Below are 19,393 nucleotides of genomic sequence, written 5' to 3' on the forward strand. Positions count from 1 at the left end.
ATGTAAGCAGGTGTTTAAATATTTGCTCTCAAGTTGTAGCGCTTAAACTGTTCAGTATCAGATATCAATGAGTGTTGAAGATGGAATTTAAAAGCCTTCACAATATATTTTGTAATTTAAATTCCCTAAATTGTAGCATTGTATTTTCTTTTATTATGTTATATTCTACTATTCAATAACTACTATTTGTTATCTGTAAACTACTAACTTATACCAAGGTAGATGGAAATATAGTTGGTAGTTTTTGTATATAAAAAATAAAGTGAATTTGGAGGGTGGTCGGCTCTTCGCAGTCGAATGTCGTCCGTCGAACGTACAGTGTGCACCCATATTGAATATCTGTTGTTTTATTTTGCTGCATCGCGGCCATCCTTTACGATGAGTAATAATCATTTGTTAATGAAAAGCTATTTTAATTGTTACGATCGTAATTGCCTATATTTTGTTGTATTTCTAAGAACTTTGCGGCTTGTAATTTATATATTATAGCATCATAATTTCAGAGAGTACTTAGCTCTTAAGCTGTATTGTCTGGAACTCGTCATCAAGAAAAAGTTTTACATTATTTCACAAATCACGTTAATTTATAACTTATGAACCGTATTAACTTACAGGAAATGGCATATTATGAATAATACATTGGACTATATTCATAAAAGAATACATTTAATCACGATTTGTAAAAAAAAACATTTTTAATGGTTCCGTACCTCATTGGAAAAAAAAACGGAACCCTTATAGGATCACTTTGTTGTCCGTCATCAGCTCACTATACGTCACCACCGAGGGGCTCGGAGCCTACCCTAAGTTAAAGGTGATTAGGTCATAATCAACCACGCTGGCCAAGTGCAGGTTGGTTGACTTCACACATATCTTTGAGTTTCTTCTCCGATGTATGCAGATATTAATTCCCGTTCAACATACACATTAATAAAAATTGTAAAAAGAAATTCACTTTATTTTGTCGTATATCATAAAATGGATATTAAAAATTGTTTATATTACATCGTCCATTGAAATACTTTAGTCATCAATAAAACGACCTTATTTCTTAGTACGTCATGTACTTATATCTATTCTAGTAATTAAAGAAGTGTCATTAATTGTAGGTCAATAATTATCAGGTAACAATAGATTTATACCGCAACACCTTCAGCTTGAATACATTCTTTTAATGATATTTCAAATTAACTGGACGTTATACTACCAAGACACGCAATAATGTACTTTATAGCTAGGTGATTAAATCTATAATAGTTTATGTAACTGGCAATAACCTATGTAACTGACGCCATTGTAAAAATGTAGATCGGCAGAAAATAGACGTACGAATTGGCTCATCGCATGGTCTTGATCTGATTCAGCGGCATTAAGTTGCAGGGTTATAATAATATTGTGGTTGTACAAAGTTCATTGACCTTTGTTAGATATGTTCGATCGCCTTTTATTAGTTCCGTGCTCTTGAGTAATGGATTAGTTGCTTGCTCCAATTTGATCCAGCATGTACAGGGTAATACTGTTTTCTTACAGAATGATCACAGTCAATGTTTAGAAACAATTGGGGGTTTTTTCTTCCTTTTTACCAATATAAGCACCGATATTTTTCAGCAACTTTTTCTCAAGAATTTCGTATGATAATTCATATCAAATTTAATATATAGATTTTCTTGACTATATCTGAATGTGTAATCTAAAATACGCCTCTTTCGAAATGCAAACAAAACACAGATGTCATTAAACGTTATTCCACTGTTACCTTAATTCATTTAAATTTCTGAAAGTAACAACAACAATAACTGTTCAAGCATACCAATATGCTTAGTATTGGTATGCATAATCATAAATAATTGAATATGATTACGAAGGCGACACGTACTAAACAAAAGAAAAAATGAATTGATGATATAACTAGAAAATTATCTAGTATCATGTTTTGTTTATAAATTAAGTACCAATATCGAAAGTCTTAACGAAAACAAACATAGAAAAAAAAGGTTTTATATCTTACTTCTTATTCGTACTATTAATATAATTGTGAATGCTTAGATGGACGAATGGAAGGTATCTCCAGAACGGGACAATGGATTTTGATACAACTTGAATTCAATGGAAAACATACCAGACTATGGTAGAACATTCAGGCTACCTGTACAGTTTTTTTTTATTTTGATTCGCGGACATGGTGTCGCGGGTCATAACTAGTTATTAATAAATAATAACTTAAAATTAACTATTCCAGATATCAACGCATAAACTACACTTAAACAAAACTACGTAATAAGACTATAGAGTTCAAAACTTCTCTTGACGCTTTCATTACAATTCTGAATAATTTTAAATATTTTAGCGCCACTTACAAAAAAACCTCTGATCTCTCAAAAAGTTTTCTTACAACCGCTTGTACTATTATCTTGTTAACGACCATGTTTACCGGAAAACTTTACGATTTCAAAGAACAAAGGATGTCTTTAATATTTCGTTTGCTTTTTGAAGACGTTACCTTGCGGTACAGAAGGAGATATTTGCTAAACAAAAACCCTCACTTCGTAATGAATATTCAATAACATAAGTTCAAAGCTACACTTCGAGAACGTAAATAGAAGATGCATGACTAATGCCGCACTTACCAACATAAAAGCTGGATAATAAGTTTCATTACGCGGTAATGTATACCAAGCGTACTATTCCAGAAATAATATCACAGGAGATGTTTTTGAGTCATCAAACACATAATTGTACCGATTGTAGGTTTAGTTTTCTAATAGCTATCGCCTGACTCCGTCCGTGCTGATTAAAAAAACATAAAAGTAGCCTGTTTGTTCTTCCAGACAATGTTCTATATGTATGCTAAATGTTCTACCGTTCTAGAGATACCTTCAAACAAACCATCTATCCTGCACTTAAAGTAAAGGTTGTTCAGATTTGCTACAAAATTATTAAAATAATCATTTTTTTTCACTCAAGAACTCACAATAAGCAAATCGACTTAGGGTCCTTCAAGAAACGAGCGTATCACCATCTCAAAGGCCGGCAACCCATCTGCGATTCCTCTGGTATTGCTGATGTCCATTCGCGTCGTTGAACACCTCGGTGTTCCCACTGCTCGTTTGCCCCCTTCTGTTATAAAAAAAAAATGCCGCACACGACGTCATATTTTCGGTTATACGTCACATTTCCGGACAGAAGTATATTAATAACCGCAGTCAATCTTTTTAAATTAAAAAGTTCAAAATACGGCGGCACAAAAAAGCATTTTAAATATTCATTAAGCAACGAGTACCGTATTTTTTCAATCCGTCTTTATTAACCGTCAGGCCATTGAGGTCGCACAATATGCGTCCGAGTCTCAATAGAATTGCTCGCGCTTTAAACGAAAGCTAAGAAAAAGCCCTTTACTCCGCGTGAAAGCCTAAGCCGGTTTAGGTCAAAGAATGTGCCATATAGAAGCCAACTGCGCTGCTATAAAACGATCCGAGCAAGCGCTGTAATGAAATATCCACCCTAGTTTAAAATAATGTAATGAACGTGAAATGCTTTAAAGCGATTGTAATGCCGTTTTATTTATTTTTTATTTTCTTTTCTTATTCCAATTGCATTATTAACCTGCAATAGATGATATTAACGCAAAACATTTCAGTACTTTACACTGATGTAAATTATTTCACACATATGGTTTTGTTGTTAAAATATTAGCAGACTTTTATTAATTTACTAATATTTCTTGTACCATTCTAAATAAGCGCTATGCTTGTGTTAGGACATGATTTACGACAATAATCGAATGGTGGGATTCGAACCCCCGTCCTTGTGATCGGAAATCCGTAAATAGCCTAATGTTTAAGGTGGTTAACACCTTAAACATTAGGCTATTGACGCTTTTTTTATTATTTTTTTTGTAATATTTTACCTGCAGATTTTTATTAATTACAAATACTAAATTAAATGTTAAACATTTAAGTTTGAATTAAGTTACATGCTAAGTGTCATTTGCATATTTTACACCGCTGACGTTACTTGCAAGAAATAGTTGAACTCGCAAGTTAATAAAGTTGCTAATTTACGTTCCTTTGAATATGAGTTTAGTACCTAAGCAGTATTCTCTAGAGCATAGTTATTGTTATTGTGTTTAGTTTAATTAGCATTAACAGCTATAAAGTCAAGGATATCCAAAAAGCCTAAGTGTTAAAGAAAAAGTAATTAAAATGTTACAAGTACAGACTACTCAAGTTTGTGCGTCATTGTTAATTTTATTCAAGGCGGCTCCGATGATACCTTAACCTCCAGCTAACAAATTTAATCCAACTAGATCAAAGATACTTTAATTAATAATTTAATGAATCACGCCCCAATTGGAGACGACTTAAAACGTAATTTAAATACGGGCCAAGATATCTTGTTAATGGGAAATGTGACGAAATGAAAAAATATTTCTACAAAAGTTAACTTAATAAATTGGAACGCTGCAAATCGCGAATCTCAAAACGTTAATACTTATGACGTCATAGAAATCGATTGAGTACTCATAAGGATAGAATACTCAATTCAAAGAAATGTTCTTATAATACTAAGTATAAAATACTTGAAATTAAGACTCAATAGATTGTATTAGGCCTTTTTTTTTTCAGAGGGGAATTGCTTTATGCATACTCCGCGCCCCGGGGGGGACGCGGTAGTTATGTGGGATTCTCTTCCGGATGGGAAGCATACCCACTAAACCCCTCTGTTCCTTCAACGCATCGGGACGGGACCACGGGCACGCTTTCGCTCTCGTCCGCGGCCCGGATTGTATTAGGCCTACAATAACATACGACAATATTATTTTAAATAAAAACATTTCCTTGGGATATTTCGTACCTTACCATGTTCTTTTACAACACAGTCTTTAAGAAATCTTTTAAATAAAACATAACATTAATTGAGAAATCATAGCAAAATCTTGGATATCAATTTCAAAATAAATTTAATGTTTTAATTTGACATGGATCGTTCCATTGCTATAAGGGCTCTTTGGAGTCAAAGGTTGACAATTTGGGAACAGAATCATCATTTGTTTTGCTCTAGTGTCTAATTTGGCAGCCTACAATTCGTTGAATTTATAAATTTTATATTATCTTTGGGTTCTGCGAATTAAAGGCAAATATATTCTGTAAGAAGAATATAGTTTACGTTTTAACTCGAGATGTCTTTAGTTCATTGCCAATTCTGACGCGTAAGTACTTCCGTATTCTGTCAACGTGTAAATAGACATTGATTCCATGAATTCGCTAACAAGAGGCGAGAATTAAAGCCAACAGTAACGGATCAGGTGACCTGGATAACTCTCACGTTACTTGCTGGTTGACTAGAGCTAATTTGGTCTATAGGTAAAAACAGTTTGTTTACCCTACAACTATTTGGTCATGTTATAAAATTAGTACTTATTATAATGGTTGTAATATTCTTTACATTTATTCTTTAATTAAATTTCAAGATTCTTATGCTGGAAATCTTTTAGGAAATACTAAATTTCATGCGACGTCAGTTTCATTAAGATAAAACCGATTACACTAATAGCTATGTGGCTTAGAGATTTGAGTAAAGTAGATTTTGTTTTAAACATCAGTACATGAATAATTATCCTTAATTTGAAACCCAAAATATAAAATTGCTTACTCGGTTTGAAACATTTTATTTTCGATTTTTTCTTGATTGGAGTTTTAGCGAATCTCTTGTTAAAATTAACAGAAACATGACGTTACAAAATTAAATAACACTACGATAGTTTTTTGTCTCGCTGCCAACTGCTCAGCTCTAACGTTGAATCGTTACATAATTCCAAAAGAAGCAACTTTTTGTTATAACCTCTTACGATACTTGCGATTTTCTCTCTTTACGTTCAATTCAAACGATCTGTCAATTGTCGACTTTCACGTTACAAAACATATAAACGTATTTATGCTAGAAATGCGCAAATGTTCCCATTGACTTTTTGCGTTGACGTTAATGGTTATGAATTGAATATGTCGGGTTCGAATCCCTTACGGTTAGTACCACTTTTGCTTTTCTTCTAACATACGAATATAAAGATAGCTGAACCCTCGTAATGTTTAAAACGTGATAAGTTTCCGATAAAATTACTATTTTTTGTCTGTGTGTTACCAATGTTTGAAATCTCGTGAAATAATCTTCTTTGTTTTCAATCCAAATGATCAGATGTTTATTAAGACTAAAAACCTACATAGAATAAAATTACAGTTTTATATTTTATATGGTGTCATGTATCAAAAGATTATTATTTTCGATTTTATTAAAATGTATTGAAATGGTACTGAAGTTTTGAAATTCAAAAGTTGTGTCGACACATGTTATCGTTCATTTCTCGTAAATACACTTACATAAAATCTTTCCTCGTCAATTGTTGTTTTAAGTCGTAACCTACAATGGGCTAGCATCCGTATTGTTTCCACGTTTACATTCGAAACGTCTCCGTCGCACGCGGCTTCAATACTGATCGCTATATACGTGATCAATGTTTCCAAATATACTGATTTCACTGAACGTGACCCGACGCGTTGCTTCATCCAACATCGTCAAATTTTATTTTATAGTTGATGAGTATCCTAAAAAAATTAACATATTGTTTTTAGACTTGTAATAGCCAGCCAGTTTGTTGCTAAAAGAACTGCTAGAAGCCTTTTTCTACACAAAAGTGGTACTTCGTAGTACTTTGGCTTACGGCCAGATTAAATGCATTTAAACTTGTTTGCTTGCTGAAATCGTTAACTTTATCTTGATGTAAAGACATTGCAAAACAAAACAATACCTAATCTTATATCTTTAAATGAGCAATTCTTATATATATTATATATAAATGATGAAATATGAAAAATATTTTTCGATCTTACCGATAGAAACAGTTAAATTTATGTTTAAGTTGATTATCGATAAAACACGAATAAAATGACACTTTCTAAAAATGATTCCTAGCTAGATCGATTTATCGCCCCCGAAACCCCCAATATACTAAATTTTATGAAAATCGTTGGAGTCGATAAGCCGAATCTTGCAATCGGTAAGATCGAAAAATATTCATCATTTTATTAATAATTCGTACTTAAATATAATTTCCAAAAAACACAATTAAATTAATATTTTAAGCTCGGTCATCCAGGTACTATTATAAGTACCTGGATGACCGAGCTTAAAATATTAAATGAATAAGTATAAATTAGGATAAGACTTTGAAGTCCTTAAAATATACACTAAATGCCATAGTATTTATAATTGATAATTTATTTGACATATGTTTTATCATACTATCATTCTTCCTAAGTAATTTTTTTCTCATAACGTTGTTTTATTAACATAATTTTAAATTATTTGGTAATGGTCACCATAAAAGTTGACGACTATGGAACATTTTGATATTATTATTTGATAATAAATTTACATAAAATTAAATATTTTTATAGATGTTAAAACTAAAATATTGAGTATAAATTTCAGTATTGTTCAAAGGACCATTATTGGAATATTTATGTAGTTTTTCTTAACAGTAAAAATTACTTGCTTTCTAGTTTCATTATAAACTTATAATGTTTGCATATTTTTATAGCTAGCCTCATACTATTTAGCAAAAGATGGTCCTTTTGAGGGTATTCAGTTCTAAAAAGCTTATTAACAAAGTTTTTATGCACACACACTAAAAATTAATTCGTAAGTTCCGAAGAAAACATATTTTGACAATCACATTTACGTGACCAAGTATGTATATAAATTACGAGGTCTGTAAAAAAAACTATTTCGTCAAGACACAGGTCACCGGACAGTTAAAATTGTCGCGGAAGGTCTTCGCTTATGCGCCGCCATGTTTCGGCAATTCAGCAAGCAGGCACGTATTGTTTTTTTTTTTAAGTTGGCGTTAATTTCAGCCTTTTTCTCGCTACTGTCAAATTTTATTGTGACTACATTTATAATTTAAAACAACCGTGAAATGCGTCATAAATTACCTTAGTAACAAAGTAACTAAAAGGGGTAAAGACTAAAATGTAAAAACAAGACAAGGATTTAACTGGATCTTTATATATTATCACATTCTTATATCTGTGTTTTAGCTCAAACCCTTTTTTACACTGATTATTAAAACAATGAATCGGTAACTGCAGATTCTACTAATATTATAAATGATAGGATGGAAGAATGGATGTTTGTAAGAAGGTATCTCGAGAACAGATGCATGTATCACTCTGAAATTTGACTTGATGTAGGACAAAGTGTAGAAGAGCACATAAACTACTAATTTAGTTTTTTTTATTCCACACAAACGAAGTCGCGGTATACAGCTAGTAAATGTAACTGAGAGCAAATCTATTTGAGGTAAATGCTAAGGGCCGGTAACTGTGACGTCATCCAAGATTGCGCGTACTTTATCTGTCACCATTTGACGCCAACGCGACGCCCAAGAAATGACCCACTAACATACACTTTCAAATATTAGTTTTAGTTGAAAATGCTAAAGTAATTAGTGTTACGCCATACACAAATTATATATTTTTAAGAAATGTTTCAAATTAATTTGGTAAGTACCTCTATGAGTTGAAATTTTGAGACGTGCTTAGAACTTGTCTCTCTCAATTCTCTGTTATTTCATATTAAATAACATTACCAACTAGCAACTACTACGCTTAGGGGAAGGTTTTTTTATAGCGAATTTTCATTTCTTCCATATTAATAGAATATGCTTTAGAAAATAATCAATCTATATTCAAAAAAAGAATTCCTATTTCCTTTGACCACGACATCACGCTGGCTTGGCTGGACCGATTTGACAAATTCTTTTTCGTCATGTTTATTACTGGTATATGGAAAAGGCTCTTATGACAGGAAAAAATATAAGAAATTAAGCTTTTTTTAAACTTGCGGTAAAAAGCCAGTATTTTATAAAAATAGAATGTGCATTATTATATCATAAAAGCGGCTTCAAGCGAAGGGAGCGGGCTATCATACCAGGTAACAGTATTAACGACTAATCTGAACCCATTGTTAGCTACGATCGCGGCGATTTCCTCGATAATAAAATTGCGGTGCAATGAAGCTAAACTTTTTACAGCCCGTACAAAGAATAGATCTGAGCTATAAAGGCTATCAAAGATTATTGATAACATGTATTGTTTCTTTGTGTGTAATTTACTCTGTTTTTTTTAAATAGGTGACCAGGTTTTAAATCTAATTTAATCTGTAACTGCCCCTAAATGAGACCCTTAGTGTAAATTTAGTATGAGAATTCAACAGTTCTTAGAACTCGAGGTTACTTAAAAACAACTCAGAGTACAGTATTAAGTTATTATATTTACCTATATACTCGTAGTATTGCCATATTCTTTGAGCGTAAATTATGTTTTTTTTTAAATTATGGTATTAAATGAATGTACATGTCAATATTCTGAATATATGAAGTTAAATAAGTCTTATGCAACATTCCAAAGTGCGATGGGAAAGTTTCGCATGCGACTTCTTTCCACAATGACATAAATTATCTAATATTACGCATGTTATTGTTTATACATACTTTTTCTGCTAAACTTTATAATATATAATAGTATTTACATAACGAATCGAATTAGCGTCAGGAAATAGACAATAAGGCAATGAGTAATTTTATTCTTCGCGATAACTATGGTTGAAATCATAGGAAGTGTGCCAGAGTTTCCTTCCGTGTGTGTGCGTTTTCCGTTCTCTTGTTATTTTGGTTCATACATCACAACTGTATCTGTTAAACCACCATCGAAATTTAGTGTCATCTCTTTCATTCTCTTTCAAAAAGACAGAGATGGTTTACGCCAGAAGTTAAGTCCCACGACTGCTAACTCGGTAGTCTCCCCTTAGACTATTGGTGCGTCTTTTTATTTTAATGCTTTTATTGTGTAATAACATTGTTTCTTTGTTCTACTTTATTTAGTTTAGTTTATTGAGTAATGCTAATAGCGATTGCGTAAACACGATATACAATTCTAAGCACTTCTTCCTATAGTTACTTCCTACATTGTGTTGCGACAATGTCTAACCTACGCAATACGTCATGTGGCCGAAGTTAGCATTCGATCCAGTACGCGTACGTATTTTATCCACGGTATTTTCTTTTTAAATTTTAATCTGTTGGAATCAAATATAACCTAACTAAATTTAAAGGTCAATCGAAGTTTTTTTTTGTGCTCCTTTTCATGTAAATAATATATTTACCGGATTGATTTGTAGGATCGAATATTATTATTTTCAGTCGTAAGTCAGCGAATACAATTAATTATTGGCTTAAAGATTTTATGAATGTTCGTTGACCATGCTTGTTTACTTGTCTTGCCATCATACCAAGGTATCAGAACCTTTATGGTAGTACTTACGTATCTTTGGCTTCCTCATTCATTTCCCGCGCGTTTAACGAACTTGCTTATGTTTTTCTCTCCATTCTCACGATATCGTTTTCAATGTGATGAAAGGCATTACATTCTTTGGAATGTTTTATTCATGTTATATAAAATAATTATATTAGTAAAAACGTCATGTGAAATCTTTAAAAATACACTTGCGATATTAATGTTAACAAAGTTCCAAGTATGGTTTCAAAATTACTCATAAAATGAAATCAAGTTTAATTTTAAAATGTAGCAAATAAGGTCAAAAAAATACTGCTTATTAGTAACATGGAGACAGCTGGTCGACACGGCCGTTGAAGCGTATCAGGACAAGCACGACCTTCCGTAATGAAGAATACGAAGAAGAAGAAGAAGTAACATAATATAAACCTAAGGAGTTTTGACTTCAAAAAAATAGTTAGGTTATGTATTATAGTGGAATCTATAACACGAATCTTAAAATCGAAATCCTCTGTATTTCGGAAAAAATGCCGTTTCCTATTATCCTATTTTGTTTTCATAACTCAAAGAAAAAAAAAAAGAAAAAACTCTGATACTTCCCTATAGATATTTTACGACATGTATAATATAAAATAAGTCGGAGTTCGTAAAATTTAATGAGAATAACAAAAAAAATCTCAACAATGAGAAGAAGTAAAGAACAAATAAAGTCAAATTCTAATCAAGAATTCCCCGTCAAATACTTCATATCTTTTACGTCTTGTAACGTCGAAGACTTAATAAGATGTTTTTTTCCTCTTGACATTCGAGATATCGGGATTCTTTTGTATTTTTTGTGACGTATTTTTATTACCTATCAACATTGAACAATGTATGGACGAGGTATTAGCACAGTCTTGTCAACTTGCTAATTCGATAGTCGTGATTTACCCTTGAAACAAAACAACAAATATAAATCTTGCTTATTTGTAATTTTCGTTTCTTACTTACAAAAAAAATAGACCGTGGCTAAACGAATTTTGATGAAATTTTATACACAAATTAAACACAGTCTTAAAGAACACATAGGCTCCTTACTAAGTTTTATTATAATTCCGCGTGGACGGAGTCGCGGACGACAACTAGTTATTGTATATTTTATAGCTTGATAACATAAAATGCTAACGTAATAAATAATATGATTATAATGCAGACACTTTATGAGTGTTATTTATTGAGCCAAGAGGTCTGGAAGAGGTTAGGTCGTGATACTACACGATAAGTTTACGTAACTAATGACGTTTTTGCATGTTTTTCCTATGTTAACTTACTATATTTTATATTAACTTTGTCTTGTGTTAAAAAAGTAGCTTATCGATATAAGGTGAGCGACGATGTTTGTTACAGGAACACGGCGTAGCCAATGTACGTCACGCGTCAGAATTTTACCTTATTCGTCTTTGTATTTTTTCTCGTTGTTCTGTTTTTTTTTGTTACTTCAAATTATATCTTCCGTGGAAAGACATTTTCTTACATACTTAAGGATTAATCAGGACATGTTATGTGAGATATCAAAATTATCATCGCAGGGTAATGATCTCATTTGCCTTATCTAGCTGGTGTTATATAATTTAAGTTTCATTGCAGTTATTTATAAAATCAGTATGGAGTTCAAAGACATTAACGCCATATATAAAACTGCACATTTAAAACACAAAGACAGTTTGTTTTTATCTTAACATAACTTGTAACTTACGAATAAATAAAATGAATGAAGCAGTCAGCACTAATCAATGTTCAATTTATTCCTTGAACAAGTAAGAAATGAGTAAGTGAGCAAAAATATGTAGGTTGCATTAAAATCTTTTACTGGTGCAAAATAATTAAAGTAAAATTATTAAACAAAACACAATTTTTATAGGTTGAGAAATAGCTTAAATTTGTTTCTTGATGTATTTGTAATTCTATATTCGTTTACTCCAATAATAGACCTATTTTGTGGTTTCTCGTCTTATCTGAAGCAAGTTTAATTAGTGTCTGTCCATCACCTTATCTTATGTCTCTAAGAAACAGGACACTGATGACGCATTTGCGCTAAATATAACGTCCACTACAATAAAGTGAAATCTAGAATTTATAATACAATACCATCCACATCCAATAATTTACTTTCTCCTCTTATTTGTTAAATTTATTAAAACTTAATCTTTATGATAATGATTAATGTCTGGTTTGAATTTTTATAATTATTGACGCCTGCTAAATAATAAACAGCAATGCCACAAAAATGTTACTCGATTGAGCGAAAAATTACTCAACGCATCGTTGCTAGACCAAGGTCTCGCGTTACGTGATCATAATCGAAGCGATTGTCAATCATTACGACAGCCTATACCGCTCATGGATGTCACATTACGCTAACTAATTACTTAGCTAGTGAATAGTTCGATTAACACAATAATCGATATTAATTAATATAGAATTTAATCGAATTGCATTAATCGATTTCAAGTCTAAGTCGATACGTTGTTGCAAAATATTTTGATACCAACCTGGCCGGTTTTCTATAGCACCTATTTCATACCTATTAAATAATTTTATTCAAGTACACCTACCTAATTTATATTGAATTTAATTTATATCAAAATATTCAATACGCCAACGGATTGTATTAATTTGTCAATCATTTCTAGTCTATATTAGCTTTTGGCAACTTAAATTTGTAACATGTTTTTTTATCACACTAGTTCTGTTCTATATGTTATATTTTATCTTGTTATTAAATAAACAAAATATTAAATATGTAACCAATATACGGTCTTCGTTTTGCAATTTATTCACTGACATCGTTTCCCAGTTAATTAACTTCGATGTCAGCTTTCTTCCGCTTTTCACTTACATCTACGTTTACTAAGTAATAAATTGACTTAATTGAATATTGAACATGAAATATTAGATAATATCATAAAATTTGTATAATTTCCATATTAAATTAATGATAGCAATAAAATTTGGTTTTACTTAATAGCATGTTGATTGTTTTTCATATTACGAAAGATCACTTCGTAAGTTTACAAATCGAACCAACATATTTGAATAACCCAATACTTTGCTGTTACTGTATTTACAATGCGATTTAAGAATATTATATCTTTATAACGCACAAATGCAAGTTTTAAATGTATTACAGTTTGTGTTCCTTTTTGAATGCAAGTTTATTGTTTCAGTTGCGTTATGGACTGAGTAACGCACCTCGGCGTGGTGTGGCGCGGCGTGCCGTGAGCACGCACAATGCGGTGGTTCAGGAAGGGCGAGCCGCCGCGGCTGCTGGCCGTGTCGCCAGACACAGATGCACGATCAACTCGCAGATCCAGAATCGGTACAGGTTATTTTTAATATTATACCCTAGACTTTTCTCAACATTTGCACTACTTTTAGGTATAAAAATTGTTTTTTTTTGTATTAAAATGTCTTAACTGAAGATACAGTTTCATATGGTGATTGTCACCATCATTATTCAATTGTTAATTGTCATAATTTATATTTGTTTTGGATTTAAATTTTATGAATGTATGTTTTTATTTTCAGATATGTCCCCAGTGCGCTACTCAAATAGAAAAAGTAGCAGCAGCTCGGTGGAAACAAATTTCTACAATTTAAACGATCAAATCATTATTGTTGATAAATCACCCCATTTGTGTCGTGAAATAGAAACTCCAGCTACAAGACGGGTGTCGTTACAAAACGGGCCCACCTCACCACAAGAAAACTATAACACGTGTCGCAAAAACCGCGGCGGCTCTTTAGAGAAAGAGTATATGGTATATAGAGAAAAACGAAACCCGTTACTCGACAAAGTGAAAAATACTAAATTATCATGTTTCAAATCAAATGGTCCTCTACGACACTGTGATGATGCTGCATCAACTTCTGGAAGCGATTGTAGTGGCTTTGGACATGTAGAAGAAATCAGTCAATGTCGGTATCCCGGTAATTATTCTGAAACGCACAATGAGTTTGAGAACCATAACCCATGGGTTAAAATGCCAAATTATGATGATGATGTTTTTTACGCCAAAAGTTCTATTACTAGTCCTGATGAGTGTAGATGGAGGGAAGGTAAATCACTAAGTAACAGAGGTACTAGATGTTATAGCTCTGGTTCTGAGTGTGACCGTTATCATGCTATACCTAAAGCTGCAGCAAAGCTGTCAAAATCTAGTGACCAAATATTTAACGACGATTTTGAACCTTATGATGAAGATCTACCAATTACGATTAAATCTGATAAAAAGACTGATAAACATAGGATTAAAAATGACAAAGATACTATTGGACCTAGTTCTTGTTTATCCGCTAAATTGAGAGCTATGTCTGACAGGTACCTTAAATCATCAACAAACAGATTTTTTTCAAAACTTTACAAACAAAATGGAGATGAAGATGAAGCTGTAAATAGTGGGACTGATAATGTTACTAAACCTTCTGTTAGTAAAAGCCGTAAGAAAAGAGGGGGCGTAAAAGCCAAGTTAAGAAGTTTCTCATACGGAGCTTTGCCTGGCTTGGATGAATTTCAAAAGGTTCAAAGTGCGATATTCCATGATGACATTTATCACGTTTCATGTGATGATGAGAACATTCTCATACAGGACTGTGAAGATGCTGATTCTGGTATTCTTGTAAATGAATCGGCGGCATCATCTGTATTCGACAGTGACAGAATATCATCGCGGTGTGAAAGTTCTGCTTCCCATTCCAACGCTCAGGGAGCTTGCCACGGCAGAAGTGTTTCTGGCGACCAAACGTACACAAAAGCACGAGTATCAGGAAGAAGAAGTAGAGATAGAGCGGAATTTGCCAAGTCTAAAGCCCGTCACAATCAAAGAGCGTTATCATTGGACCGAAAGGAAATACTAAGACGTATGCCTAAAAATGGATTGGAATACGAAGAACCACAATATTTACAATTGACTGAAAAACAAAAAATGAGACAAAGGGATATAAGTCGTGGAGATACTGGTATTCCACCAATTCCACCTTGTCGTAAAACATCAAAAGGAAATAATCACAGCAAAGTACATTCGGAATTTAAAGTCGTCAGGATTTTAAGACGAAATCCTACCGACGAACTGGGAATTTTTATCGCCAAAACTAAACTGTCCGATGAAGGTCACGTAGGATATTTAGTTGCTCACGTGGTGCCAGGAGGTTTAGCAGCAAAGTAAGTTTTATTTTTTTATTTCTAAAATATGTAAATATATTCAGACGTCTTATTAAAGACAGAAAATTTATTTATACCAAACTAACTATTTTCGGTACTTATATTAAAAAAAAACAGACGCCTATCACGAAAGTTGTTACCAATAATCGTTATAAATTAGCTTATAAATTAAACGCTTGACTAAAGTAAAAATTTTGATTTAAATAAACTAATTTGAACTTTGTTTCAATTTCAGAGAAGGAACATTACGAATAGGCGATGAGTTGCTGAACGTTAATGGTCGCAGACTTCGCGATCTTACTATGCCAGAAGCCAAAGAAGCCTTAAGATCAGGTGCATCGGAAATAGACATCGTAATCTGCAGGCAGCGAGAAAAAAATTCTCCGGAAATAAGACAGAGAGATCCACCGCAAAAAAGTCACGTACTCATGCGGGAGAGTTCAGTAGACTACGAGAACGCTATCATTTTAGGAAAGGAAAGAGCTATCGATAAATATGACGTCAGAATAGAGCGACGACAGCCACAGGACGATTCGACGAGTAATCGCGACGCGCTATCAGCTGCGGACGAGGCGGCCGGCGGCACGCCCGGCCCACCCGGCCAACCCAGCTCGACCGGCGGACACTCGCATTTCCTGAAGGGCCAGAACGCGAGCTACAGCAGTATGAACAACAAGCTCCTACGCAGACAGGTCGTTAGCTACGGCGGCTCCAACAAGGAGGCACTTGCGCTCAGCTGCGCTAGCGAAGTGGTCGATGTCGACACTCCAGATTGTGCCGCAGACCGCGCCGGTGAAAAGATAGATAGTGAAAGTGAAGTACAAACACCAAGTACAGCTAATTTCTGCACGCTCCCTAGGCGACCGCGAGCGCCTACGCACACCTACCATACCATAACATTTGAGAAAGGTCACGGCAAGAGACCACTCGGGTTTACTATAGTTGGAGGACGTGATTCTCCACGGGGACCTCTAGGTATCTTCATCAAGAGCATCCTTCCCCAGGGACAAGCAATTGAAGATGGCAGATTGAAAGCAGGTAAATAATTCTCATAATTAAATTTCTACTAACAACGCGTCGATTATTAATTTCGAGGAATGCAATTTGATAAGGATAGGAAATCGCATTGTGCTGCCGCTAGTCGGAACCGTAATATTCAGCGCGCAATAGTCGACAGACACAGTATTGTTTTTAAATGAGTTTTGTCAGTAGTTTAATTTGTATCGTTTATTATAAATTATATCTATTTCATACTTAATAATCATAATATCATTACACGATTGGTAAAGGATTAATTTTAATTGGAAAAAAAATTAACAATTTTCAACAATTATTGTAGAGCGAAAAATATTATAAAAATGAGAAATAACATAAAACTTTTTTAGGTTACAGCAGTAAGTGTAGTTTTATTTATTTTGTATTCGAATCATTATCAATAAAAGTAACAAGATAAAATAGAGCGATAAAACGCGTTTTGAAAACATTTCAATTTTCGATTTATATTTAATTTTTGTAATATCTAAAACATGACGCAAACATCAATTACAAAGTAAATTATTAATTACTGGAAATACAGATATGAAATTACTTGTAAAATTACTTTAGAATTATTCATTCATATCGATCAATGTAGAATACATATTATAAGATCTTAAATATTTAGTAATTTAATTACATATTTCACTGCAATCTCTATTGTTTTAAAACTTATTCTACACTAGCTGTCGCACGCGACTCCGTCCGCGCGAAACTTAAAATAAAACGTTATAAATAGCCTATGCGTTCTTCAAAACTATGTTCTATATGTATGCCAAATTTCATTTTGATCCGTTCAGTTGTTCTTGAGATACCTTCAAATAAACATCCAAACATCCAGCTTAACATTCGTATTTATAGTGTTAGTAAAATTCTAATGTACTGAAAATAAAATAACCCACAACTTATAATTTCCAGGTGATGAAGTGCTGGCAGTGAACGGTCAGGCCTGTCACGAGTTGGCACATGTAGAGGCGTTGGCGTTATTCAAGGCAGTACGCAGTGGTACAATAGAACTTAGAGTCTGCAGAAGAGTCAAAAGTGCACAGTAAGTTTCGAGCAATAAATAAAACACAGACATAAAATTCGGGTTATATATACAGTTATGGAGCCTCGGTGGCTCAGGAGTCAAGACTTGCAATCTGCAGGTCCTGAGTTCGAATCCCGCCATGTACCAATGTGTTTTTCGATTTACATATGTACATTTATCCGACATTCTTACGGTGAAGGAAAACATCGTGATGCAACCTGCACATATCTGAGAAGTAATTCAAAGATATGTGCAACCAACCGGCACTTGGCCAGCGTGGTTGACTATGGCCTAGTCACCCCTGACTTAGGGTAGGTAGTAGGGGTCCGAGCCCCTCGGTGGGGGTATGATGAAGCAGTATAGCATATATATCCCTTGTTATCAAAAAATTAAAAGTTCTAGCTTTATCCTTATTTTAAACAGACACTATAGAAACTGGACTCAATAAGATGAGATGGACATCCTTCTCTATTCTTTATGGACCTTCTCTTAAAGCAAACATTATTAATGATATAAATAAATAGCCTAAATAAGAAAAAAACAGACTTTTGTCTATTTTCTTTCCTCATCTCGAGGAAAAAAAAATAGACTTTAATTAAGGTCAAATGATAAATCCCAATTTTTTTTCCTTTTATTTTCAGGTCAACCAAAGCAAAATCCTGTACAGATTTACTAAATGACGACGACTGAGAATCTTCGGATATCACATCGGAAAATGTTAATATAATTTGTTGTTAGTCGCAATTGTGTGGATGTTCTTGCTTTATCCCTTGTTTGTATACTTAAGGATGTTGACAAGTTCAAAATAATTTGATAGTAAGCACGAAATGTTTATTAAAGTAGCAGTTCTTAGTAACTTAACGCAACTTAACAGACAAGTTATTCACGACAAGGTCATCTCATGAAGTAGAAGTAATTATTAATGTAGAAATTATTTATTAAAATGTAATTTATTCGTCAACTGTTTTGACCCGAAGGTAATTACGTATATTTAAAATTAAGTTGTCGATTGCTTTTAATTGGAATTTGTCATTGCTTCAAGGTGAATGACTTTCATAGATCCAAAGTTAAATTTAGACCATGACTTATATGTAAATGAAATGTACATTAATTTTTAAATGTTTGATTTATCCGCTCAAATTATTATTTTATTATTGAATTGCGACAATTTATAATATTTAAAATGTAAACCAGTTTTGTATAACAGTTTAATATAATTTGATATTTTGTATAATATTTTAGACGTATAATTGTTTTTGTGTTCTCCTATAATTTTTATATGGAATATTACAATGTGCCATTTAACAAATAATTTCTCAATCAATATAAAATCTCTCATAGCGCACTGAAACTCAAATTGTTCTGTACCTGATTTTTTTTCTTCTTTTTAATAATGGAGTTCATAAAATAGGTTAGAAATTCTCCCAAAGAATTAGGTAGATGTTTGTAGTGAAGTAATAAAAAAAAAAGCTTCGCCATTTTTTACCCGACTGTCTAAGGATACAAATTTAATTGTAATTGAGTAGTGTCAAAAAAATAATGTCAAATAATAAAAGTAGCAACCCAATATTGTCAATTTTTTATTTACTGGCTGAAATTATTTTTTTTATAGATTTACGCTTGTTAAGTAGGTTGTGTAAGATGTGTCGAAAAAAATAGAGTTTTGTGATTAGAAAGCTTAATATTATATTTGTAATAAAATTACTCGACAAAAGTAATTGTTTAAAAACTTTGTAGACGATGTGCAATAAATAAAAATACAATAATTAAATTTTTTAA

At 32.8% G+C, this 19,393-nt stretch overlaps 1 protein-coding gene across 3 annotated transcripts in view; it reads left to right on the forward strand.

Annotated features, from left to right (window-relative positions):
- Positions 1-19,081, forward strand: part of LOC106124622 (partitioning defective 3 homolog) — a 33,287-nt gene extending 14,206 nt beyond the window's left edge. For all 3 annotated transcript variants that reach the window (XM_013321481.1, XM_013321480.1, XM_013321482.1), the window contains exons 2-6: positions 13,556-13,707; positions 13,917-15,549; positions 15,785-16,587; positions 17,503-17,632; positions 18,256-19,081. In XM_013321481.1, the coding sequence (XP_013176935.1) occupies positions 13,620-13,707; positions 13,917-15,549; positions 15,785-16,587; positions 17,503-17,632; positions 18,256-18,304 (2,703 nt within the window). In that variant the 5' untranslated portion in view covers positions 13,556-13,619 and the 3' untranslated portion in view covers positions 18,305-19,081. The remainder of the gene's footprint in view (positions 1-13,555; positions 13,708-13,916; positions 15,550-15,784; positions 16,588-17,502; positions 17,633-18,255) is intronic.
- The last annotated feature ends 312 nt before the right edge of the window (positions 19,082-19,393 follow it).

Source organism: Papilio xuthus, unplaced genomic scaffold, assembly GCF_000836235.2.
Source record: "Papilio xuthus unplaced genomic scaffold, Pxut_1.1 DF825946.1, whole genome shotgun sequence".
In the NCBI taxonomy this organism is placed as follows: domain Eukaryota; kingdom Metazoa; phylum Arthropoda; class Insecta; order Lepidoptera; family Papilionidae; genus Papilio; species Papilio xuthus.